Source organism: Physella acuta, unplaced genomic scaffold (assembly GCF_028476545.2).
Source record: "Physella acuta isolate Inbredline_101_S28 unplaced genomic scaffold, ASM2847654v3 ptg002009l, whole genome shotgun sequence".
NCBI classification, from domain to species: Eukaryota; Metazoa; Mollusca; class Gastropoda; family Physidae; genus Physella; species Physella acuta.
The window spans coordinates 15,294-37,679 of record NW_026733514.1 but is presented as its reverse complement, the minus strand read 5'-3'; the positions used below and the strand labels follow the sequence as shown (position 1 = coordinate 37,679).

At 33.7% G+C, this 22,386-nt stretch overlaps 1 protein-coding gene across 1 annotated transcript in view; it reads left to right on the top strand.

Moving 5' to 3' along the window:
• LOC131931694 (uncharacterized) overlaps positions 1-19,490 on the top strand; it is a 39,138-nt gene extending 19,648 nt beyond the window's left edge. Inside the window, exons 6-17 of the mRNA XM_059288513.1 lie at positions 1,136-1,212; positions 1,362-1,430; positions 3,776-3,889; positions 4,598-4,743; positions 6,222-6,357; positions 11,997-12,140; positions 12,634-12,724; positions 15,102-15,175; positions 15,600-15,731; positions 16,601-16,671; positions 19,101-19,236; positions 19,395-19,490. Of these exons, the coding sequence (XP_059144496.1) occupies positions 1,136-1,212; positions 1,362-1,430; positions 3,776-3,889; positions 4,598-4,743; positions 6,222-6,357; positions 11,997-12,140; positions 12,634-12,724; positions 15,102-15,175; positions 15,600-15,731; positions 16,601-16,671; positions 19,101-19,236; positions 19,395-19,490 (1,286 nt within the window). The remainder of the gene's footprint in view (positions 1-1,135; positions 1,213-1,361; positions 1,431-3,775; positions 3,890-4,597; positions 4,744-6,221; positions 6,358-11,996; positions 12,141-12,633; positions 12,725-15,101; positions 15,176-15,599; positions 15,732-16,600; positions 16,672-19,100; positions 19,237-19,394) is intronic.
• The last annotated feature ends 2,896 nt before the right edge of the window (positions 19,491-22,386 follow it).

The following is a 22,386-nucleotide window of genomic DNA, read 5'->3' as shown; positions in this document are numbered from 1 at the left end:
CCTCCCCCTTCCCTCCGTCACACGTCGTCATATAATGCCAGACCCCCCTAAAATGACGTCACACAACCCCAATCAAAATTGCAGTTGCATTTTTTTTAAACATCGATATTTTTCTAAAATCTTGTCTGAACTCTGTCAAAAAAGAGTATTTTAATCAATTCCTATTACAATAAATTAAAACAGTTTTTTAAAACTCGAAATAACGTCTAAAATTCGTTTTCTAACATTGCTTTTCTTATAAAGTAAAAGTGTGACGTCACACCATCTGACCCCCCCCCCCCTCCCCTCATCACAAGCCGTCACAAAATTACGGACCCACCCTCCCACATACGAGTGTGACGTCATTTATGGACTACCCCTGGGTACTGCTACTCATCTGGGATAGGCACCTACAAAATCAAACAACTGCTGCCTTAAAGTTTGTTCTTGGTTGGACAAAAGCTATAGAATCAACCAAAAAGAAAACCACAAAAAAAAAAAAAAATCCAGGGTCATCGGCCTAAATAGCGCAGGACAAGTTGACACGAAATATTTAATAGAATTAAGAACGAAGCAAAAGAAGAAAAAAAATATATATAGATTTCCTTATCAATATATTCTTAAAGACATTTCCTCCATTTGTCTAGAAAAATGAAAACAGTTAAAACTGAGGCTGTCCCAGGTAAATTCTATTCTGTTTCATTTTATTCTGTCTCTTGATTCTACCAATCTCATTCTTATTGTATTGTATACCTGGCTGCTTTTTATTGTTTTAAAGCATACATCCCCTCCCCACACACATAAACACACACACATAACCACAAACACACACACACACAAACACACACACACATACACTCACACGCACGAGCAACGGCTCACCTATAAGCATACATAAGCATTTGTTTAAGCACATATATAGGCATATACATAAGTATATATATATATATATATATATATATATATATATATATATATATATATATATATATATATATGTGTGTGTGTATGTGTGCGTGTGCATGTGTTCTATTTGGGTTTTGTCTTTATTTCTAGAAAACTACCTTTGGATAAACTTCCGTCACCTATATATGCATTAATGTCGTGTATTAGTATTGTATGTTTTGTTTATTTCCGAATGAAACCACCAAAACAGATACGTCAGTACCCATCGCGAATCTAAAGGTCTACATACTGGGACACAACAAGGAATTCTTTCTCAACCAGTTCAAGGTAGTCACTAAAAAGTTTGAATAATTTTTTTCATTTTTCGTTCCTTTGAAATTTTATCGTGTGTTGACTTCAAGTATATTTTTAAAATTCTTAAAGACAGCTATTTTTTCTGTATTGATTTATATTATAACAGTATTTATATTCCACAGTCTATACCAACTGTGTATGATGGTGAAAAAGTTGAGAAAAAGTTGAGAAAAAGTACACGGCTGGTACCTGTAAGTCGTTGGTTTCTTATTACATCGTCACTGTATTATGAATGAAATGTGTGTGAGAAAATAAGTTTATGTGTGTTAGTGGGTAAAGCATGAAGTTATCATGTGAATGTTGGAGGCCGTAACTTAAGTCTAAGTGAGATATTAACCCTTGATTTACTGAATTAGTGTCTGAATTAATTTTTTTTCTTAAAATAATAGATAATTATAACAAAATATTGTATACGCGTAACGAGTAAATCAGGGAATATATAAGTATTATAGTGCGTAACATAAGTATAGAAGGGTTTGACAAAAGTGACAAATAGTTCTAGAATAACGTGACGGAATGTTTGCCATCAGACCAATGTTCACTGTCCTATTAATTTAATTATTTTATTTTTCTTAATTTCAAATTATTATTTTAAAATACGTTTAAAACATTAACAATCAAGAACTAACATCCCCATTATACATACATTTGTTCATATCTATTTGAACACCTTTTACACCATAAATGACCATTGGGCTACATCCCCAGATGACCATGCATGCATCCACGTCACACCGTGGCCCGAGAAAAAGCCTGTCAATTTGCTCAGCCTCTCATTTCTGGCGGTGAGGCGCGGATGTTTAATATGTATTGTTTTGTTTTTACTTTAGTTAAATCTTCCGTCTCTGGTGGGGTTCTTGTTGAATCGAGTAACTCAATCTTTACAGAAATTTTTATTTCCAATGACAATGCAAGAGTATATAATTTCAAATCTAATTAGATATTACATCATTAATTATTTTAAATATATTTTAAATTTTTCTAGAGTCGGTAGCGAAGTTAGCTATAACCACTTGGGAGAGGGGGGGGGGGGGGGAGGGGAGACTGGTGTGTTGTAATCGTGAGTTTACACACCTGAGACTTAGTGACCGACGTTAATGAGACAGGTGTGTCGTCTAGAGTTAAGAGCGCTCGCTAATTATCTGATCTTAAACTAAAACCTCTAATAAATACATGATATATAAAAATAAATAAAGGTATTCATTTAAACAGTTTCAAGTTACATTTATCTTTGCAATTTAATTTTTAATTGTTAAAAAGTAAAAAAAAAATGAGGTAAATACTTTTGTGAAATAAGGCTTTTAAAGTACTAAAAAGAGATTAATCGAAAATGTACTTGTTTAGATAATTTTTCAGCAAAACATGTTTTGACTACACAAAATAAAAGTGATTTATTTTTTTAGTATTTTTAATTGCTGTCATATAATTTTAAAATCAGTACGATTATCCATATTTTTGTATGTAATGACTTTTTTTCTTTATTTAAAAATGGCGCAGCTAAAATTTGTAAAGTAAATTTTATTGTGCATGTTCTTTAAATATCTCAAGATGTTTATAACTTGGTTTTCAATAATTGTTACAACAAGACGCTAATTCATACCGGCAACACAATGTAAAATCTATAACTTAACTCTCTCTTCCTATACATGAAAAATACTGTTTTTATCTTATTCACTTCGGCTAATACATATTTTGCACATTCATATTATAATACGTTTATACATCAATAATACTCAATTTGTTACTTTGCACATATTAATAAACTAGATTTTGGGTTGAAACATGAATATAAAAAAAAAATGAATATTTCTTGTTTTGACTAACCATGTTGAATTATTCTATTTCTTTAAGTTGGCTAAAGAAGAAATAATAGTATCACAAGGTAATTTGTTAACGTTTTCATATATTCTCTAGTAAAATGTGTTAATGTTGAGTCTAGCTTGGATTACTAACTTTGTATACGTATACACATTTTTATCATTGAAAGAAGCCTAAGCCTAAGGCAATGAAAGTAATTTAACTTGCTTTTGAAGGTCTTCGTGAAATAAAAACTATTTAACTTGTTTTCAATCTATGCTTGAGTAAGTAAAATTTATTACAATAACAACGTAACAGTTTCTAATTGCCAATCTAATTAGACATTACATAGTTAAAAATTACTTTAAATATTACTATAGTCAGTAGCAAAATTTGTTATTACGAATATTTGCTTAGGTAAATAACATTCATTCATTTTTTCACATCTTCTCGTAGGTCCGGTAGCTGCGACTGTGGTCGGCTTTCTCAATCTGCTATGGGACAAACAAGTTGTAAAAGTCGTCATGATTAGCACAGAGATGCAAAAACACACAAACATCAGAGTACTGCTCCATTATCCAATTAAATAGATAATAATTCTGATTTTTCCCAATGTAAAATGTGTTTTGAAACATGTAAGATTGGTATGGAAAATGACAGCGGTTTTGTTTATATTTTTTGTTCGATAACTTGAATATTTCTAAGGTGAAAATACTTTATCAAAAAATCATTTTTTTAGAATGAATACAGCTATTGGTCAATGAAAGATCAAAATATTGATTGCTATAGAGTGAAGACGGTGAAAACAGAAGTTTTTCTAGATTATACTATTCGGACTTTGGAAATCACAAAAGTAAATTGTATTTTATTTCAAAAGTTTATTCTTTTTTAAAACGGTATAAAATTTAAACTATTATTTCAAAGGTCGAGAGTGTAGTCCCGCTCTAAAATAGAACTAAAATAGTAGAAATAACAAATATTACGTCTGTGCGCATTGACAAAGTAAGATATAGATAGATATTTTGCTAAGCCTTTGAAGAAAAAAATAACGATATTTATTTTTGTTTAAACTTTAAAATTGTATTAAATGTAAAATTGCATGCTGTTATGTATCTGACAGTCACTAGTTCGGATAAAGTAGAGCTTACCCATTTCCATGACCCAAGGTAGGCGTATATGAAGATAGCGTGGTCAGTGACATGACCAGCTGAATTTGCTCTCCCTAATGTAAGTGACGAACCTATCAAAGCTTAGTGGGCTATGGGGCGTGACACAGATTCGAACCCGGGATCCGAACTTGAGACGACCGACCACGTTGTCTCATATAAATTTACATGGTGATAACAAGCATACACGAGATAAACGTAAACTAATAACAGCAACATAATTATAAGTACTACAACAAAGTCATACAAAAACAAAGCAATTATAATTACACACCATATCGAAATTAAGGAAAGGATATTACAAAAACTCACATTAGCATAGGATGTGTTAGGTTTAATCGAATTTTCTGCCATCTATAAATATAATGCTTGTTTCTTTCTTCCCCAATGATAAGGACGACAACCCACCACGTCGTGTGACCCACTTCCAGTACACGGCTTGGCCGGAAGACGGGTCTGACCCGTGTATGTGGAGTTTGGTTGACTTTGAACACAAGGTCTTCATAAACACACTAGAAACTATCACACTGGTGCATTCTGGGTAAGCTTTGAAAGACACAAAAACGACATATTTTACAACATGTATTAACTGTGACTATATATATATATAAATAAAAAAAAAAAAAAAATATATATATATATATATATATATATATATATATATATATATATATATATATATATATATATATATATATATATATATATATATATATATCATTTAAATAATACATTTTTACTTTCTCTTATTTACGAAGTATATAGAAAGTCTTATAGTCGTGCAAAAAAAATCGAGATTTTTTCAAATCTCGACGGTTTACACCTCAATGATACGGAAAAACATAATTTTGCAATCTTGTCCGTATGTCTGTGTGTCTGTCTGTCTGTGTGTCCGTATGTAAACACGATCACTTGAGTACCGTTACAGCTAGGTTGATGAAATTTCAAATGTAAGTATTTTATCAAAATCGTAGATCCGTATCAACTTTTGAGCGATTTCCGATAACCGGAAGTGGTACTTTTCCTACTTTGAATTTTTCAAAACCCTATAACTTGAGTACTATTTCAGATAGATAAATGAAATTTCACATGTAAGTAAAAGATCTAATTCTCTACCTTCTGTAAAATTTTGAGTAATTTCCGTTGACAGGAAGTAGTAATTAACGCTTCTTCAGATTTCTCAAAAAACTAATGTAAATTTTAAAAGTACTAATAATATTGTGCACTATTATGCGCTTTTTTTATTTGGCGTTTACTTTGTGTGCAATTAATTTGTCTACGAGATTTTATTCTATTTTTAAAACGTTAAGTATTTAAAATGGATTAAAAATCATGTCTATAGCCCGAGTTCCCGTCCCCTGTTATTTTGTACGAGCCGACCCGCTGCGTATCATACGCCGCTATTTAGTTGTTTTTTTTTCTACTTTTCAGTAATTTATAATTTGTGAATTCGACAGTACCAATGCTGCCACTGAAAATATTTGCTTAAAAACACTAAACCCCCATTCCCCACCCCCCACGTGAAAGCAGCCTCCTCTTAGTTACCTCCTCTAAGTTTAAAATCGTTTCAACCTAAATTATCTGCCCCTAATAGCCGTCACCAAACCCGTCTCTATGATTGTAAAATGTAAACAGCGTGAACCACAGCTCACCAGACCATGTGAGGGGGTGGGGGTGGTAGCGATAGAGAGGAAGAGAGGGGACTGTAAGGCGCGCTTGCAGCTTGTTTTCTAACGGCTCCCTGAAGAGAATTATATATATAGATAAGAATATTTCAGAAAGTTTAGGGGATATCACTCCCGATTTATTTTGTTAGTAAAGTAGTTAATATGGTGGTTATATTTGATATACATTTTCTCGATTTAGTATTTATAGTACACATACATTCTATAAACTATTTTAGACAAATATAGCATTTAATACAGAGATAACAGAAGCGAGTCTGTACTTTATCAACTACTTCTGCCATTGTATATAGGCACCACATTTGACACATTATTTCCCGTGTGTACCTAACAGGACGGATACAACGAGAAGCTCCGTGTTTATAGCACTACACGATTTGATCCGTCAAGCCAAGCTGAACCAAGCCGTGGACTTTGTCGACACGGTCTCCAGACTCAGACACGACATGCCCAACACGGTTCAAACCTTTGTAAGTTCGACGCTCTACAACTCTGTTTTAAAAATATTCTAGTTTTAACTTTAGACTAGACTACCCGTCATCCGTTGGATAACTGTGGGTTTCGTGGGTAATCCATCAAAAAACATCACGTCTGTCACTCAGAGGCATGGCGACCCTTCCCGGCACCCGGGGACAAACTTTTCAATTTGAACCCCCCACCCCGCAAGATTTTGATTTGCAACCCCCCCCCCCCAAACTTTTGATGTGCACCCCCCCCCCTCAAGATTTTGATTTGAACCCCCCCCACCCAAACTTTCGATTTGCACCCCCCTCAACCTTTCAATTTATTTTTCCAGCCCATTTTGGCGCCCCCTAAGGTCGGCGCCCGGGGACATATGTCCCCCCCCCCACCCCCCCCCCCTCCTCGCTACGCTACTGCAGTGTCACTTATCGTCACAAAAAACAGACCCCACATTCAAAAATATGTTTTTTATCTTTTAAAAACAACGAAAACACCGATTTCGGACTATCCCTTCCTATACTGACGTCACAGGTGACCTACTCAACTCTACTTCACCTGCCCAGTGTCCCGCCAAGTCTCAGACAACATGTTTTTATCGTTTAAAAAACGATTCCAGCCGAGCATGTCTCTGATCACACTATCCTTTCATATGCTTAGGACAAAGAAACAGATGGAACTCCACTTCACCTGCCCTGTATCCTGCCAAGTTCAGATAGGCAACTTTATCATTCACATTAAAAAAAAATGAAAAAAAAAATATCATTGACAAATTGGTCTTGAACCTGTGCCACCCGCATGAGTGTCGACTACACTACCAACTTAGCTATTTACTCGTGCCGTCACAAGTGAATTTTTATACTATATTTTAAGTCTCCTTTTGCAACTTGATTTACGCTCATAGATCTAGATCTAAGTCTAGTAGTAGTAACTTTCGAATTAAATTTTATCTTAAATTAGCCAAACAAAGATTTATATAAAATAAAGAAGGTCTCGTTTGCTTAAGTCTTAAGTTTAGTTTTTCTTGCTAGATCTAGAATCTAGATCTAGATCTAATCATTAGCTACGCGAATAGGCCCGGAGCGAGCATTTCAAAATTACCATATTCCAAACCAAGATTTATATAAAATAATAAAGGTCTAAAATAGTTTAGTATACAGAAAATCATTATTTTCTAAATCTAGATAGAAAATTATCTATATTTTAGATCTACGACTGAGCTATATTTAGAATTTACGTTTATAATTTAGCAAAATTACCGGTATCGAAGCCGCGTATGAATCTTAAGCTACGCAAATAGGCCCTGGAATCAGCATTTCAAAATTTGCATAGTCGAAACAAAGATTTATACAAAATAATAAAGGTCTAAAATAGTTTAGTATATAGAAACTCATTATTATCTAAATCTAGATAGAATTATCTATATTCTAGATCTACGACTGGTTTGCTTAAGTCTCGTTTTTTTTTGGATTGTATTTATAACTAATAAATCTTTGATTTGACCTAGATTCTAAATTCTAGATCTAGATCTATAAATAACTTTCTTGGACAGATTGTAGATCTAGAGAATTATCGTAAAACTAAATGAAAAAGACAGTTGAAAATTGATATAAGTGTTGGAACGTAATAAATACAGCAAACGGACGTATTGTTAAAGTTATGACCGACAGAAAATTAGATTTAGAAAGCGTTAAACTTTTGAATGGGAACATAATTTTCTTCGATAGACGCCGCCATTTTATTGTACTAAAGAGTAAACAAAAAACTGTGACGTCACGGTCCCGCCGAGTGTAGTGGTCGTTCTGATCTTTTTAAAAAAATAGGGTTACTCTACCTATGAATAAATCAATAAATTAATTAACGTCTTCAAATAAAGGTGTGATTAACAGTCTGACTTAAAACAAAAAAAATTCTCAACCTACATACTATTGTACAGCTCTCCACGATGAGTGCAACCATGTGCAATAGTCAATCAGCCAAACAAAAAAACAAACAAAAAAATAAATATTGAAACATGTAAACAAACTTGACTTTTAGTAGTATATAGATTATACACCAGAAATGTTTCTAATCATTATTAAAAGAAACCATTCTTTTTTACTTTCTCGTAAATACGAAGTATAGAGAAAGTCTTGTAATCGTGCAAAAAAAATCGAGATTTTTACAAATCTCGACGTTTTACACCTCACTGATATGGAAAAACATAATTTTGCAATCTTGTCCGTATGTCTGTGTGTCTGTCTGTCTGTCTGTCTGTCTGTCTGTCTGTCTGTCTGTGTGTAAACACGATAACTTGAGTACCGTTACTGCTAGGTTAATGAAATTTTATATATAAGTATTTTATCAAAATCGTAGATTCGTATCAACTTTTGAGCGATTTCTGATAACCTGAAGTGGTACTTTTTCTACTTTGAATTTTTCAAAAGCCTATAACTTGAGTACTATTTCAGATAGATAAATGAAATTTCACGTGTAAGTAAAAGATCTAATTCTCTACCTTCTGTCAAATATTGAGTAATTTCCGTTGACCGGAAGTACTAATTTACGCAATTTCCGATTTCTCAAAAAATGCATGTAAATTTATAAAGTACTAATAATATTGCGCACTATTATGCACATTTCGTTTGGCGTTCCCTTGGTGCGCAATTTTTTTTTTCTATGAGATTATTTTCTATTTTTAAAAGTTTAAGTAATTAAAAATCATGTCTATATTCCAAGTTATATAAGAATACTAGCCGTCCCGGCCAGGCCCTGCTCTGGCTTCTGTGAAAAACCTTTCTGTTAAAGACCATTACCTGTGTGTTTAGTTATCATCATAAACACGGCATTGCCCACCCAAACCACAACCAACCAAAACAACAAAACGCAAACATAACGCTAACACAATTACAAATACAAACAAAAACAAAAACCTAACAACAAACCCAACCACAATCACAAACACCAATACAAACACAAAGAAAAAACAAACAAAAAAGCAGACGAAAACAAAAACCTAACAACAAACCCAACCACAGCCACAAACACCAATACGAACACAAAGAAAAAAACACAAACGAAAAAGCAAACGAAAACAAACCAAATCCAAACGCAAAACCAACCACAAACACAAATACAAACACAAACCCAAAGAAAAAAACACAAACGAAAACGAAAAAGGAAAGAACAAAAACGAAACAAATCAAAACGCAACCACTAACGCAAAACCAACCTAAACACAAAGAAAACACTAACGCGAACATAAACGCAAAGTGCTCACAGTCTAGCCGGGGCAGAATCGCCTGTTTCAGCTTAATAATCGACTATAGTACCCCAACTTATTCATAGTCTTTTGCACTCACTTAAACGAACGTAGATGCCAAACCAAAGCAAATGAACAATTATAATACTACAAGCTTATTCGTAAAATACCTACAACATTTGCACTTGATCTATCCCCGCTAATTATGTAATTATTTTTTTCCCAACACCAAAACAAAGTAATAAAAAGTAAATTCTTTTCCACTAATGGAATGTTTTATAAAGGGAAGTAATTGTGTTTTCCTAATTTATCAAAGGGAAGTAAGTGCTAAAGGACTAAATATAAATAATTTTCAGACATAATTAGAATTTTTGTTATTTTTTTTAAATTGTGTTTAATGAACATGCCGACAATTATTACTATCAGTTTGAAAAATTAAAATTATTTCCCAACACTTTCAATAGTAATTTTTTAACTGTTAAATTTAGACCATGAAATCGATAATAGTCTAACACTTAAATCCATAAAAGTATGTCAACGACAAACTTATTTTTACAAACAAATATACTGGATTCAGCTTTCTTTATTAGATTCGAGAAAGTTTAGGGGAGATCACTCCCGGTTTATTTATTAACATGTTACAAGAAATGACATTTTTACTTTCTCGTATATTAGAAGTATGCTATAGAGAAAGTCTTGTAATCGTGCAAAATAAAAATCGAGATTTTTACAAATCTTGACGTTTTACATCTCACTGATACGGAAAAACATAATTTTGCAATCTTGTCCGTATGTCTGTGTGTCTGTGTGTCTGTCTGTGTGTATGTGTAAACACGATAACTTGAGTACCGCAACAGCTAGGTTGATGAAATTTCATATATAAGTATTCTATGAAAATCGTAGATCCGTATCAACTTTTGAGCGATTTCCGATAACCGGAAGTGGTACTTTTTCTACTTTGAAATTTTCAAAAGCCTATAACTTACGTACTATTTGAGATAGATAAACGAAATTTCACATGTAAGTTAAAAATCTAGTTTTCTACCTTCTGTTAAATTTTGAGTCATTTCCGTTGACAGGAAGTAGTAATTTACGCTACTTCCGATTTCTAAAAAAACTAATGTAAATTTTTAAAATACTAATAATATTGCGCACTATTATGCACTTTTTTATTTGGCGTGCAATTCTTTTGTCTACGAGATTTTTTTCTATTTTTAAAACTTTAAGTATTTAAAATGGATTAAAAATCATGTCTATAGCCCGAGTTCCCATCCCCTGTTATTTTATATAAAATATTCGAGAAATTTTAGGGGAGATCACTCCCGGTTTATTGCACTTGCAATGTTTTCTCACTAGCTCTTTAGTATAAAAAAATAAAATAAAATAACGAACATTAAATGAAATATTTTAACAAATTGTCAAGATTTTTTCCTTCATCAAAAGATGTAAAATTATTTCTTGCATAAAATGTTTAAAACAAAAACGTAGCAAATTTATTCGCTAAATAAAGCATCAGATTTAGATTATTGTATAGCAAATTTTTAACTTGATATTAGATTCTAACTAATTCTAAATCAATATTAAACTACACTAATATTGTAATTGATAAAAAGAAAAAAGGAATTGATATTTTGGTTTCAAAATAACTCACACATGAGATGTTTTAGAATAGAGTCATCGAGTGAGCTAAAAAAAACATGTGTATATACGAGAAAAAGTGAGATATGAGTAGCCGGATTAACGGATTTAAATAAAAAAGAAAAACATACAACGGATCTAGTTAATAACACAACTCCTTTCTGAAACGCTCTACAGTTAATTTTTTTTCAATTGGAATCAAACATTACAAATGCATTAGGTTTATTTATACAACGTTAAAAAAACAAGCATTCTAATTATCACCAAACAATTTGTCATTGTTTCACAACTCTTTTTTAGTTTGGAGGAAGTGTACAACTGTTTAGTAAAATAAAAAAAAAAACCCAGTAAAAATTGAATTGTTATTAAGAATAATACTAGGACAATTGTTTAGATCACTGGATAATTTCTAACAGACGTTTTGTACTGTGTTATCACTGTCATCGATATTGTTGTATTCGCTGCATAGAGGAAGTGTTGGTAATATAAGTACACACTAGAAGATATGTGACACCAAAACTAAGTGGGGCAAACTAGGAGAGAGTGGAAGAGAGAGAGAGAGAGAAGGAGAGAGAGAGAGAGAGATGGAGATGGAGGAAGAGAGAGATAGAATGAGAGAGAGAGGGACAGAGAGAGGGAGAGAGGGAGACTTGTTACTTAACGAAACATGTGTCTTCCAGGAGAAGAACATGCTTCTTGACCAGGCCTCAGAGAGAAAGAGTGAGAGAGAGAGAGAGAGAGAGAGACTAGCTACTTGCATTTGTTTTCCAGGAGCAGTACATGTTCCTGCACCACGCCGCGCAGGCTAGCGTCGCCTGTACAGGCAGCTACACACACATCAGCGCCATCTGTCTCAAACTACATCTCATGAGGAACCTCGTCGACGGGAAAAATAATTTTGAAAATGAATTCAATGTAAGTTTGTATTCAGTGGCTTTGTTTCTTCGTATTCTGATTGTAAATAAAAATATTTTGATGAAAACATCAATGCTCAATGAATAATATTTTTTTCGATTGCCAACACTCGGCAGCTCTTATTATGCGGGGGTATGGTTCCTTACAACTATATAATATGTTTAATAAATTATGATTCCGACTATCAGATACAACCAGTATAGTGTGCCGGAATATCTCAAAGGAATACTATGCATTATCTTTTGTACCAGATTAGGTTGCCGAAACATAAGTAAAAAAAGCATATTTTGTAGTCATATCACTTAATAGACTCCATTTCCTCATCTACATTGGTTGCAGTCTCATTAGCCTCGGGGTAATGTGCTTGGGTCAGCCAACCTAACCTTAATAAGAATTAGTTACACATTACCTACTGTTAAACATGTGCTTTTACAACATGATTTTTATTCAAGTAAATCACTATTAAATTGGTGTTCAATACCCATTATTTCAGAACCTGTTTAGTTTTGAGACACAACTTACTGGTGGTGTAGGGGACGTTACCCAAGATCCAAAAAGTAAAAATAGATTCTTCATTATACCAGGTAAGTGAATACCAATAGTAAAAATAGATTCCTCATTATACCAGGTAAGTGTATACCAACAGTAAAGATAGATTCAGAAATTCTATCAGGTAAGTGTGGAACATGAGTAAGATGGATTCACCAATCTAGAATCTAAGTATGTAAGAGGTGTAACACAACATTCGACATTGCACCAGGTAAGTGTGCAACGACATTAACTATAGTAAGTGTGAAAATAGATTTTATATTTTACTACTAAGTGTAAAGACAGATTCAACATTCTACTAGTTAAGTGTAAAAATAGGCACACCATTCTATCACTCAGCGTAACGACAGATTAAACATTCTACATAGTAAGTGTAAATATAGAAACACCATTCTACTTGGTAAGAGTAAATTTTAGAATCGATATTCTACATGGTAAATGTAAATAAAGAATCGACATTCTACCTAGTAAGTGTAAATATAGAATCGACATTCTACCTAATAAATAAAAATATAGAATCGACATTCTACTTGGTCAGTGTAAGTATAGATTCGACGTAAACGCAATCGCAAACACAAGCGCAAACGCAAGCAAAAACGCAAACACAATCGTAACAAAAAAACAAAGACAAATGCAAATGCAAATGCAAATGCAAATGCAAATGCAAATGCAAATGCAAATGCAAATGCAAATGCAAATGCAAATGCAAATGCAAATGCAAATGCAAATGCAAATGCAAATGCAAATTCAAATTCAAATTCAAATTCAAATTCAAATTCAAATTCAAATTCAAATGCAAATGCAAATGTAAATGCAAATGCAAATGCAAATGCAAATGCAAATGCAAATGCAAATGCAAATGCAAATGCAAATGCAAATGCACAAGCACAAGCACAAGCACACGCACACGCGCGTGCAAATGCACAATCACAAGCACATGCACAAGCACAAGCACACGCACACGCGCGTGCAAATGCACAATCACAAGCACATGCACATGCACATGCACATGCACGTGCACATGCACATGCACGTACACGTACACGTACACGTACACGTACACGTACACGTACACGTACACGTACACGTACACGTACACGTACACGTACACGTACACGTACACGTACACGTACACGTACACGTACACGTACACGTACACGTACACGTACACGTACACGTACACGTACACGTGCACGTACACGTACACGTGCACGTACACATACACATACACATACACATACACATACACATACACATACACATACACATACACATACACATACACATACACATACACATACACATACACATACACATACACATACACATACACATACACATACACATACACATACACATACACATACACATACACATACACATACACATACACATACACATACACATACACATACACATACACATACACATACACATACACATACACATACACATACACATACACATACACATACACATACACATACACATACACATACACATACACATACACATACACATACACATACACATACACATACACATACACATACACATACACATACACATACACATACACATACACATACACATACACATACACATACACATACACATACACATACACATACACATACACATACACATACACATACACATACACATACACATACACATACACATACACATACACATACACATACACATACACATACACATACACATACACATACACATACACATACACATACACATACACATACACATACACATACACATACACATACACATACACATACACATACACATACACATACACATACACATACACATACACATACACATACACATACAACAACACATACACATACACATACACATACACATACACATACACATACACATACACATACACATACACATACACATACACATACACATACACATACACATACACATACACATACACATACACATACAGATATACATACACATACACATACACATACACATACACATACACATACACACACATACACACACGCAAACACAAACGAAAACGCAAATATAAACACAAGCATAAACACAAAACAAAACGCAAACGCTATGGCAAACGCATCACTTAAACGCAAACACAAACGCTAATGCAAACGCAACACGCAAACGCAAACGCAAACAAAAATGCAAACACAAAATAAAATATAACCGCAAACGCGTTATTAAATTGCTTAATCAAACAAACGGCCGTGTATTCCATTAATTATGTTCTTACTGTCGTGAGTTGAAATGAAGCTTGAGAAACGAAGAAAAAGTAGCTATACTGTTGACTGACGAACGGAAGTAGCGAAATGACACAAGCGGCTTATACTATAAATTATTTCTGATCAATTAACTAATCTATGTATTGTTTAGACAAAAAGTATCAACCTCTTTTACAAGTGGATTCCCCCGGAGAAGAGGGCTATATCAATGCTGTCACATTACCTGTAAGACTGTTTTTTCGCTTAGTTTTTAATTGTTTTTAATTTATACAATCCTTATATCTAAAAGCCCATTGCGCACTTCTCTCTCTCTCTCTCTCTCTGTTCGCAATATTTTTGAGGCTATATAATCAGTATGTTCAGCGATATATCGAGCACTTAACGATACGGACTTTTGTTGAAAATAATATAGTGGATGTTATAAATGTACAAACTAATTTTTATTTAATGAAAGAAAATAAAAATTTAGCAATATACAATTGTAGAAACACATTATAAATTATGCAATCGGAAAAGTATTTATGGTTGTGACAAGATTGACTTGTACTTGATTATTGGGCTATTAATGATTTGTTCTTGATTATTGAGCTAACAATAATTTATACTTGATTATTCGGCTATTATTGATTTGTATCCCATCTAAAACCAGAGCCTGTACACCCAGACCAAACAGTTTCTGACCCAGCTGCCCATGCCCACTACGGTCAATGATTTCTGGAGACTGGTCACACAGTATAAAGTCTCCTTGATTGTTGCTTTTAAATCCTATGAAAAGGACAAGGTAGGTGTATGTGTGTGTGTATGTGTGTGTGTGTTGCAGTAAACGTAAATTTTTTAAAATCCTACGGTCCATGGAACAAGAGAATTAGAGTAGACCAGTTGCAGTATAAAGCGATAATGTGGTTATTACTATGCCGAACCGCCTTTAGATTCCTTAACGTGAGTCAGGTACCCATTAAAAGCTGAGTGGACTCAAACCAGGGATCCGAACTCGAGGCTCGAGTTATCAGTTAACAGCTCTACCATTTAACCTCTATCCTAATTGAGTGCTGTAGTGTAGTGTTTTATGCCAGGTTAAACATTAATAATAGAAGCTATTAATAGAAGCTAATAATAGAAGCAAATAATAGAAGCCAATAATAGAAGCTAGTAATAAAAGTTAATAATAGAAGCTATTAATAGAAGTTAATAATAGAAGCAAATAATAGAAGCTAATATTAGAAACTAATAATAGAAGCTAATGATAGAAGCTAAAAATAGAAGCTATTAATAGAAGCTAAAAATAGAAGCTAATAATAGAAGCTAATAATAGAAGATAATAATAGAAGCGTTCTGTGTCGAATTCGGCTTGTGACCAGGGGTAAGAGCTTGGTTCAGATGTTTAAAAATATATCGAGCTGTATATAGGTACCCGACTCAAGCCAACCAAACATAAAATATGGTGAAAGGCTTACAAGTAACTGAAGAAGCCGAGACGGAATGTTGACTTGATGAGGTGGACTGGAAAAATCTGATGTTGTCACTTCTGCAGCGAGTGGTTTCTTGGCGGCCTAATATACAGTTTGTTATACCAAAATCTAAAGCACCCCAACCTTCAACGTGTAAATGTTGAAATAAAGTTAACAAAAAAACATGTTTTTTTTTCTCCAGTCCTTAGCTATCTACTTACCCGAAGAACAAGGCCAGCCGTTACAATGTGGGAACATAGCTGTCAATGTCGAGTCAGTAACAACAGCACCAACATGGACAGAAACGAAGCTTACCGTTAAGGTAATGTTGCACAATACACTGCTGACATCTTACACTTTGTTTGAGAACTATATAGCGTACGCTTTTCATCATATAAACGCGAAATATGCAATTAAGATGTTACACAAAAATACATATATATATATATATATATATATATATATATATATATATATATATATATATAAATATAAATATAAATATAAATATAAATATAAATATAAATATATATATATATATATATATATATATATATATATATATATATATATATGTAACTATTAAAACATGCATATACATATATATTCATATACAGATATATATATATATGCATAGAAGTTTGTTTATATAAAATATAAATGTTGGTGTATATTAAAATGTCTACATAGTGTTTATGTTTGTGTTTCGGGATTTTTAAGTTTACTAGTATTAATATGCTGCTTTGAATTTTTCATTTTTCACCAATATTTTTTACAATGTAAGAAAGGACACTGTAGCTCGAACTTAATTTAAAAAAAAAATTCATAAAAAACGTTTTAATAACAAGCTTTTATGTAATGATGCACTAAAAAGTAGAAAATAAATTATAGACTACTATTTAAATAACTATAAAGAAAAGCGTGGGTCACTTTAGTATCTATTGGATACCTTTACTAATGTTAAGGAAGACACCCACGCTTTTCTTTATAGTTATTTAAATAGTAGTCTATAATTTATTTTCTACTTTTTAGTGCATCATAACATAAAAGCTTGTTATTAAAACGTTTTTTATGAATTTTTTACTTTACATGTTTTATCTACAATAGAGTTACATGACTAAAAACCATTGCGCGCCTACTGAATATCACGTTCAGTAGGCGCGCAATGGTTTTTGAACGCAGCCATTACGAGGTCGTGATGGCACAGCTATTGATGACGCGTGTGGTGTGGTTGGCTAGACATGCCTACTAATTCGGTCCAAATTTTAATTAATTCATAAAAAATCAATTAGGCACCCAATTAAGTCAAATTTAGTTTCAGATTGCATTGTCTTCATGTCTTGACCCACGTGCCAACTGTGAATCGTGTCGGTCAAGTAGAACTGTCCGAATTTTCACTCCTGCGTTTCCGTCTAGACTGACGACTGACGACAGACTGACGAGGAAGTGAGTTAAATAAAAGCTTGTAAAAAAAAAAACATTTCTGTTCCTTTCTCTTAGGGGAAACAAACGCAAGAAGTGACTCATCTCACGTTTACAGAGCGTCATATCGAACCCAAAAATCTCCTGCCGTTTGTTCAATACGCGCGCACGTTGAGAACTCAGGATAAGTCAGTAGTTTACACGTGCAGGCAAGTGTGTTGGTTATGCGTTTTATTTATTTATAGCAACCATATGCGTAATTGTACATGCATGCATGTTTGAATTGTGTGTTGTCTTTGGTATTGAATATAAGCTTTAACTTACGCCCATCCACCACTAGCTAGACTAAATCTATAGATAGCATCGTCACCTTTAACCCCCCGACATACACAGTTCCATTAAAGTCACCAACGCAGTATATAGACCGATAGATCTTTAACTGAGACGTCGTGGTGGTGTGGTAGAGCGATCGGTCCGGACATTCCTGACTCTATCCAGGCTTGATGGGTACATGACTGGTGTTTCCAGACATTCCTGACTCTATCCAGGCTTGATGGGTACATGCCTGGTGTTTCCGGACATTCCTGACTCTATCCAGGCTTGATGGGTACATGACTGGTGTTTCCTGACATTCCTGACTCTATCCAGGCTTGATGGGTACATGACTGGTGTTTCCGGACATTCCTGACTCTATCCAGGCTTGATGGGTACATGACTGGTGTTTCCGGACATTCCTGACTCTATCCAGGCTTGATGGGTACATGACTGGTGTTTCCGGACATTCCTGACTCTATCCAGGCTTGATGGGTACATGACTGGTGTTTCCGGACATTCCTGACTCTATCCAGGCTTGATGGGTACATGATCGGCGTTGGGGAAAGTAAAGGCGGACGGGGATAGTTTATCCCCACATTCATATCCCAGTGTAAAAAAAGTTATGAAATATACTTCCTTTTCCATATGGATCGTAGAACTTATGCCTACTTAGTGTTATAGCTAGGATGCGTGATACATGATGTAGTCCCCCCCCCCCCGTCCATCCCCATTCTTTTTACAACCACACCAAAGTAAAAGTTTTCATCTACGAGTCAAATAGAAATTAAGTAAAGTGCAAAACTTACTTAACCATACTATTTTTAACTACTGTAGATAATTAGATATTTGCAGATATAACTGGAGAACTGCAGTATTATTTATAGATGACCATCTGAAGTAAACAAACTTAACTCAGACCTTTGAACTTTAACCTCAGGTTTGTGTTTATAATTGTTTTTTCCAAGAAACGGCGCCGAACTGAGTGGACTGGCCTATGTTGTGACAACTCTGATGGACAGACTTGACCAAGAGAACTATTTGACCGTTCCTGTTGTTGTTGGTAAAGTCAAATCCATCAGACCGCACGCCATTCCTACACTTGTAAGTCTAACCAATTATTTTCCTTATCTTACGTTGTCCAAGTACTTGAGTACATTGTGTGCCAATCTACACTTTGCAAATGTTTTCGATTTTTTTTTCTAATTTATGCAACACATACAAAAAAGCCTATGATATATATGTTCTTTGTTTACCTACAGCAACAGTATATACTTGTGTACGAGACAATGAAACTCTACACTGAAGCAGTGATCTCTACAGAGAGGCATCGAGCAGAGTACAGCTCAACTGTCTGATGTGTGTATGCCCTGAGTATCAACATTGGAAGTCATAGACTCTACTGTTACATATTCTGCATCGCATGTTTTTTATCATACGCTTTCATTGAGTTTTGTTTTAATTTTTTTTAAATGCGTTACAACACTAATTTCAATTTGAACTCTTCTTTACAAATATTATTCGTATTATAAATTTCATACTTAAATATTTAAAAAAAAATATGTTATAGTTTTCAAAGTATTCTATTAAACATACATTTAAAAGTTGGAAATGAATTTATTTTTCTTTACACAGTGTTTTACTATCTTATTTTTAACATTTAATTAAATGTTTAAACTGGAAATGTGAAAATTGCAACTTAATTTTAATTTGTAATGAATAATGTGTTTGACATGGTTTAGTAGCGTATACAACGGTTATAAGTGCAGTTAATGTTAATCATTGTGCCCAACTTAGATCCACAGTACAATCATCGTATCCATCACTATTTTCATGTGCATGCCAGGTAAACTTTAGGATGTATTTAAATAATAAGACGTCTCCCATTTCATTATAAACAACCTATTGTTGTAGGCAACTACAAATAGTGTACAAGTTTTTTTTTTTTTTAACTCTTACATAACATAAGCTGAAACACAAATAAACATCACAAATCAAAATTAGAACACGGTATCTAATGAAACTGTATTACAGAAAAACAACTCTTGCTTTCAAAAAATCCTGTATTATTTTATAGTTTATATTTCCTTGAGAAAATGTTTTTATTTCTCTATTAACAATTGTGTCATGAATTGTGTAATACTTTTTTACGGCTTCATGTTGTACATTAATTAGTTGTAGGCTTCATATCACATGTTTCGTGAATAAAAGAGAGTTTTTTTTCACACTTCTCTGTCACGGCCGGGGTGCCTATTTTGTAGATAAAAGGTCACTATTACTATGGTGAAATTAAAGCAACCATAAGATCTCGAGATACATACGAAAATCTCCATATGAGAGAATCGGAATAAAGTTTGGTACGGTCCACACTGACAAAAAAAGGTTACAAGGGCATTAGAAAATGGCTGCCTCTGGTCATCAGGAGAAAAAGAGTATAATGTTGCTTGAAAAACGGAGGCAGTTGGTAAACCTAACAGGAAATCTTTACTGATTAATAAAACCGGTGTCATATTATATTGACCAAACATATAAAAGGGTGAATGGTACAAAGGAATCGAATAAAGCAATTGAATTCTGTAAGAGGGGATAAATAGACTGTCAACTCCCACATTTTGCCTTCACAAGACAACCCACCCGATAAACTAAAAGTTGTGTAGGCGGTGAGCACAAAACCCCCTTTACCCACAAGTTAGAAGTGATACAGGCGGTACTGTCATTCACTAACAGAATGGAAGCATTGATGAGTAACGATAAACAACAGAAAACCACAGTCCAACTACCTACAAGTAAGTCCGACAAAGCGTAGGTCTGTGTTCACTTTTGGAACCTGACGGTCCATAGGGAAAGTGAAGTAGAGTTAACGTGTTTCTGTCACCTCGGCATATGAGTGGATAGTGTGGTCAGCCGCCTTTACTTTCCCTAACTCGAGTTAGGTACTCATTAGTGCTGGGTGAAATCATGAACGTTCTACCGACTTGAACTCCAAACAGTTGAGTTAGCAGTCTAGGTATTTATCGCTAGACCACGCTGTTGATGTAGCGTGAGGGTAAATAAGAAAAACAACTCACAAGCTAAACATTCAAATGACATAACACAAAGTTTTTCGATTAAAACTTAAAAAAACCGTTTAGTATACAAAACGAGCATAATTGCAATTCTGTTAACATTTTAAATTATTTTATTTGTAAAATGTATTAGTATGAAATATAGTTATTAAGTAGACATGTGAAGATTCAGCTAAATCAATATTTTGGGTAAAGAAAAACCAATGTACAACGTGATTTGTACTGTAGACCCTGCATTATAAAAGGCCTGATTAAAATACACCCAAGTTTGACCTTAGTTACTCATGTAGTGTGGAAAGGAGCAGACCAAAATAAATAAAATACGCTAAATTACCTAAAATAGGCTTTAAGCTAAATACAAGTGTTTAGTGAATATTACAACGAAATTAAATTATCTTTTCTGTAGACTATAGAATATATTGTAATGATTAAACATTTTTTTTACATTTTTTTTTACATCCAATCATTTTCTTGAGTGAACAGTATTGCGTCCCTTGTCTATGTATACATCTCCATTACAAAAGTTTTCAAATGTGTGTAATAACACACATTTATTCAATTATATTTTGCCTACACTCTAGTAAAGTTACTTTAAATTCCTTTACAGTCCGTCGTAAATTTTAATATCAAACATTGAATGTGTCCATTAAAAAACACTTTAGAAACAGAAAAAACAAACAATTTCCAATGTAGTACAGTATCGTAAAGGCATAGTACAGACCAAAACTAAATTAACTCATATATTTAAAATCTTGTTACATAAATGTAACAGGGACTTATATACAGAGCATGTTACACAGAAAAAGATCCAATTAATACACATACGCATAAAAAACTCATATTACTAAGACTTACAGACCCATATAACACAGATCAATTAAATAGACCCAAGTTTAAACTTTCTTAACTTGTTAATTCATTAGATCGCCTTTTCCACAAATATGGATGAACGCATTTAAAAAAAAAAAGCCCAAAAAAACAATTTTTCGAATGTACGCTTGCCCGAACGCGACAAACGCCCGAATGGACACTTGACCATATGCGACGAACACTCGAATGGACGCATGCGCAAATACGACATACGCCCGAATATTACTTGCCCGAATGCGACTGATTGTATTTCTAGAACTCGTCGAGAGTTGGAACATCCGTTTGGTTGCGGCAAATTAAATTGTAAACAGTGGATTTC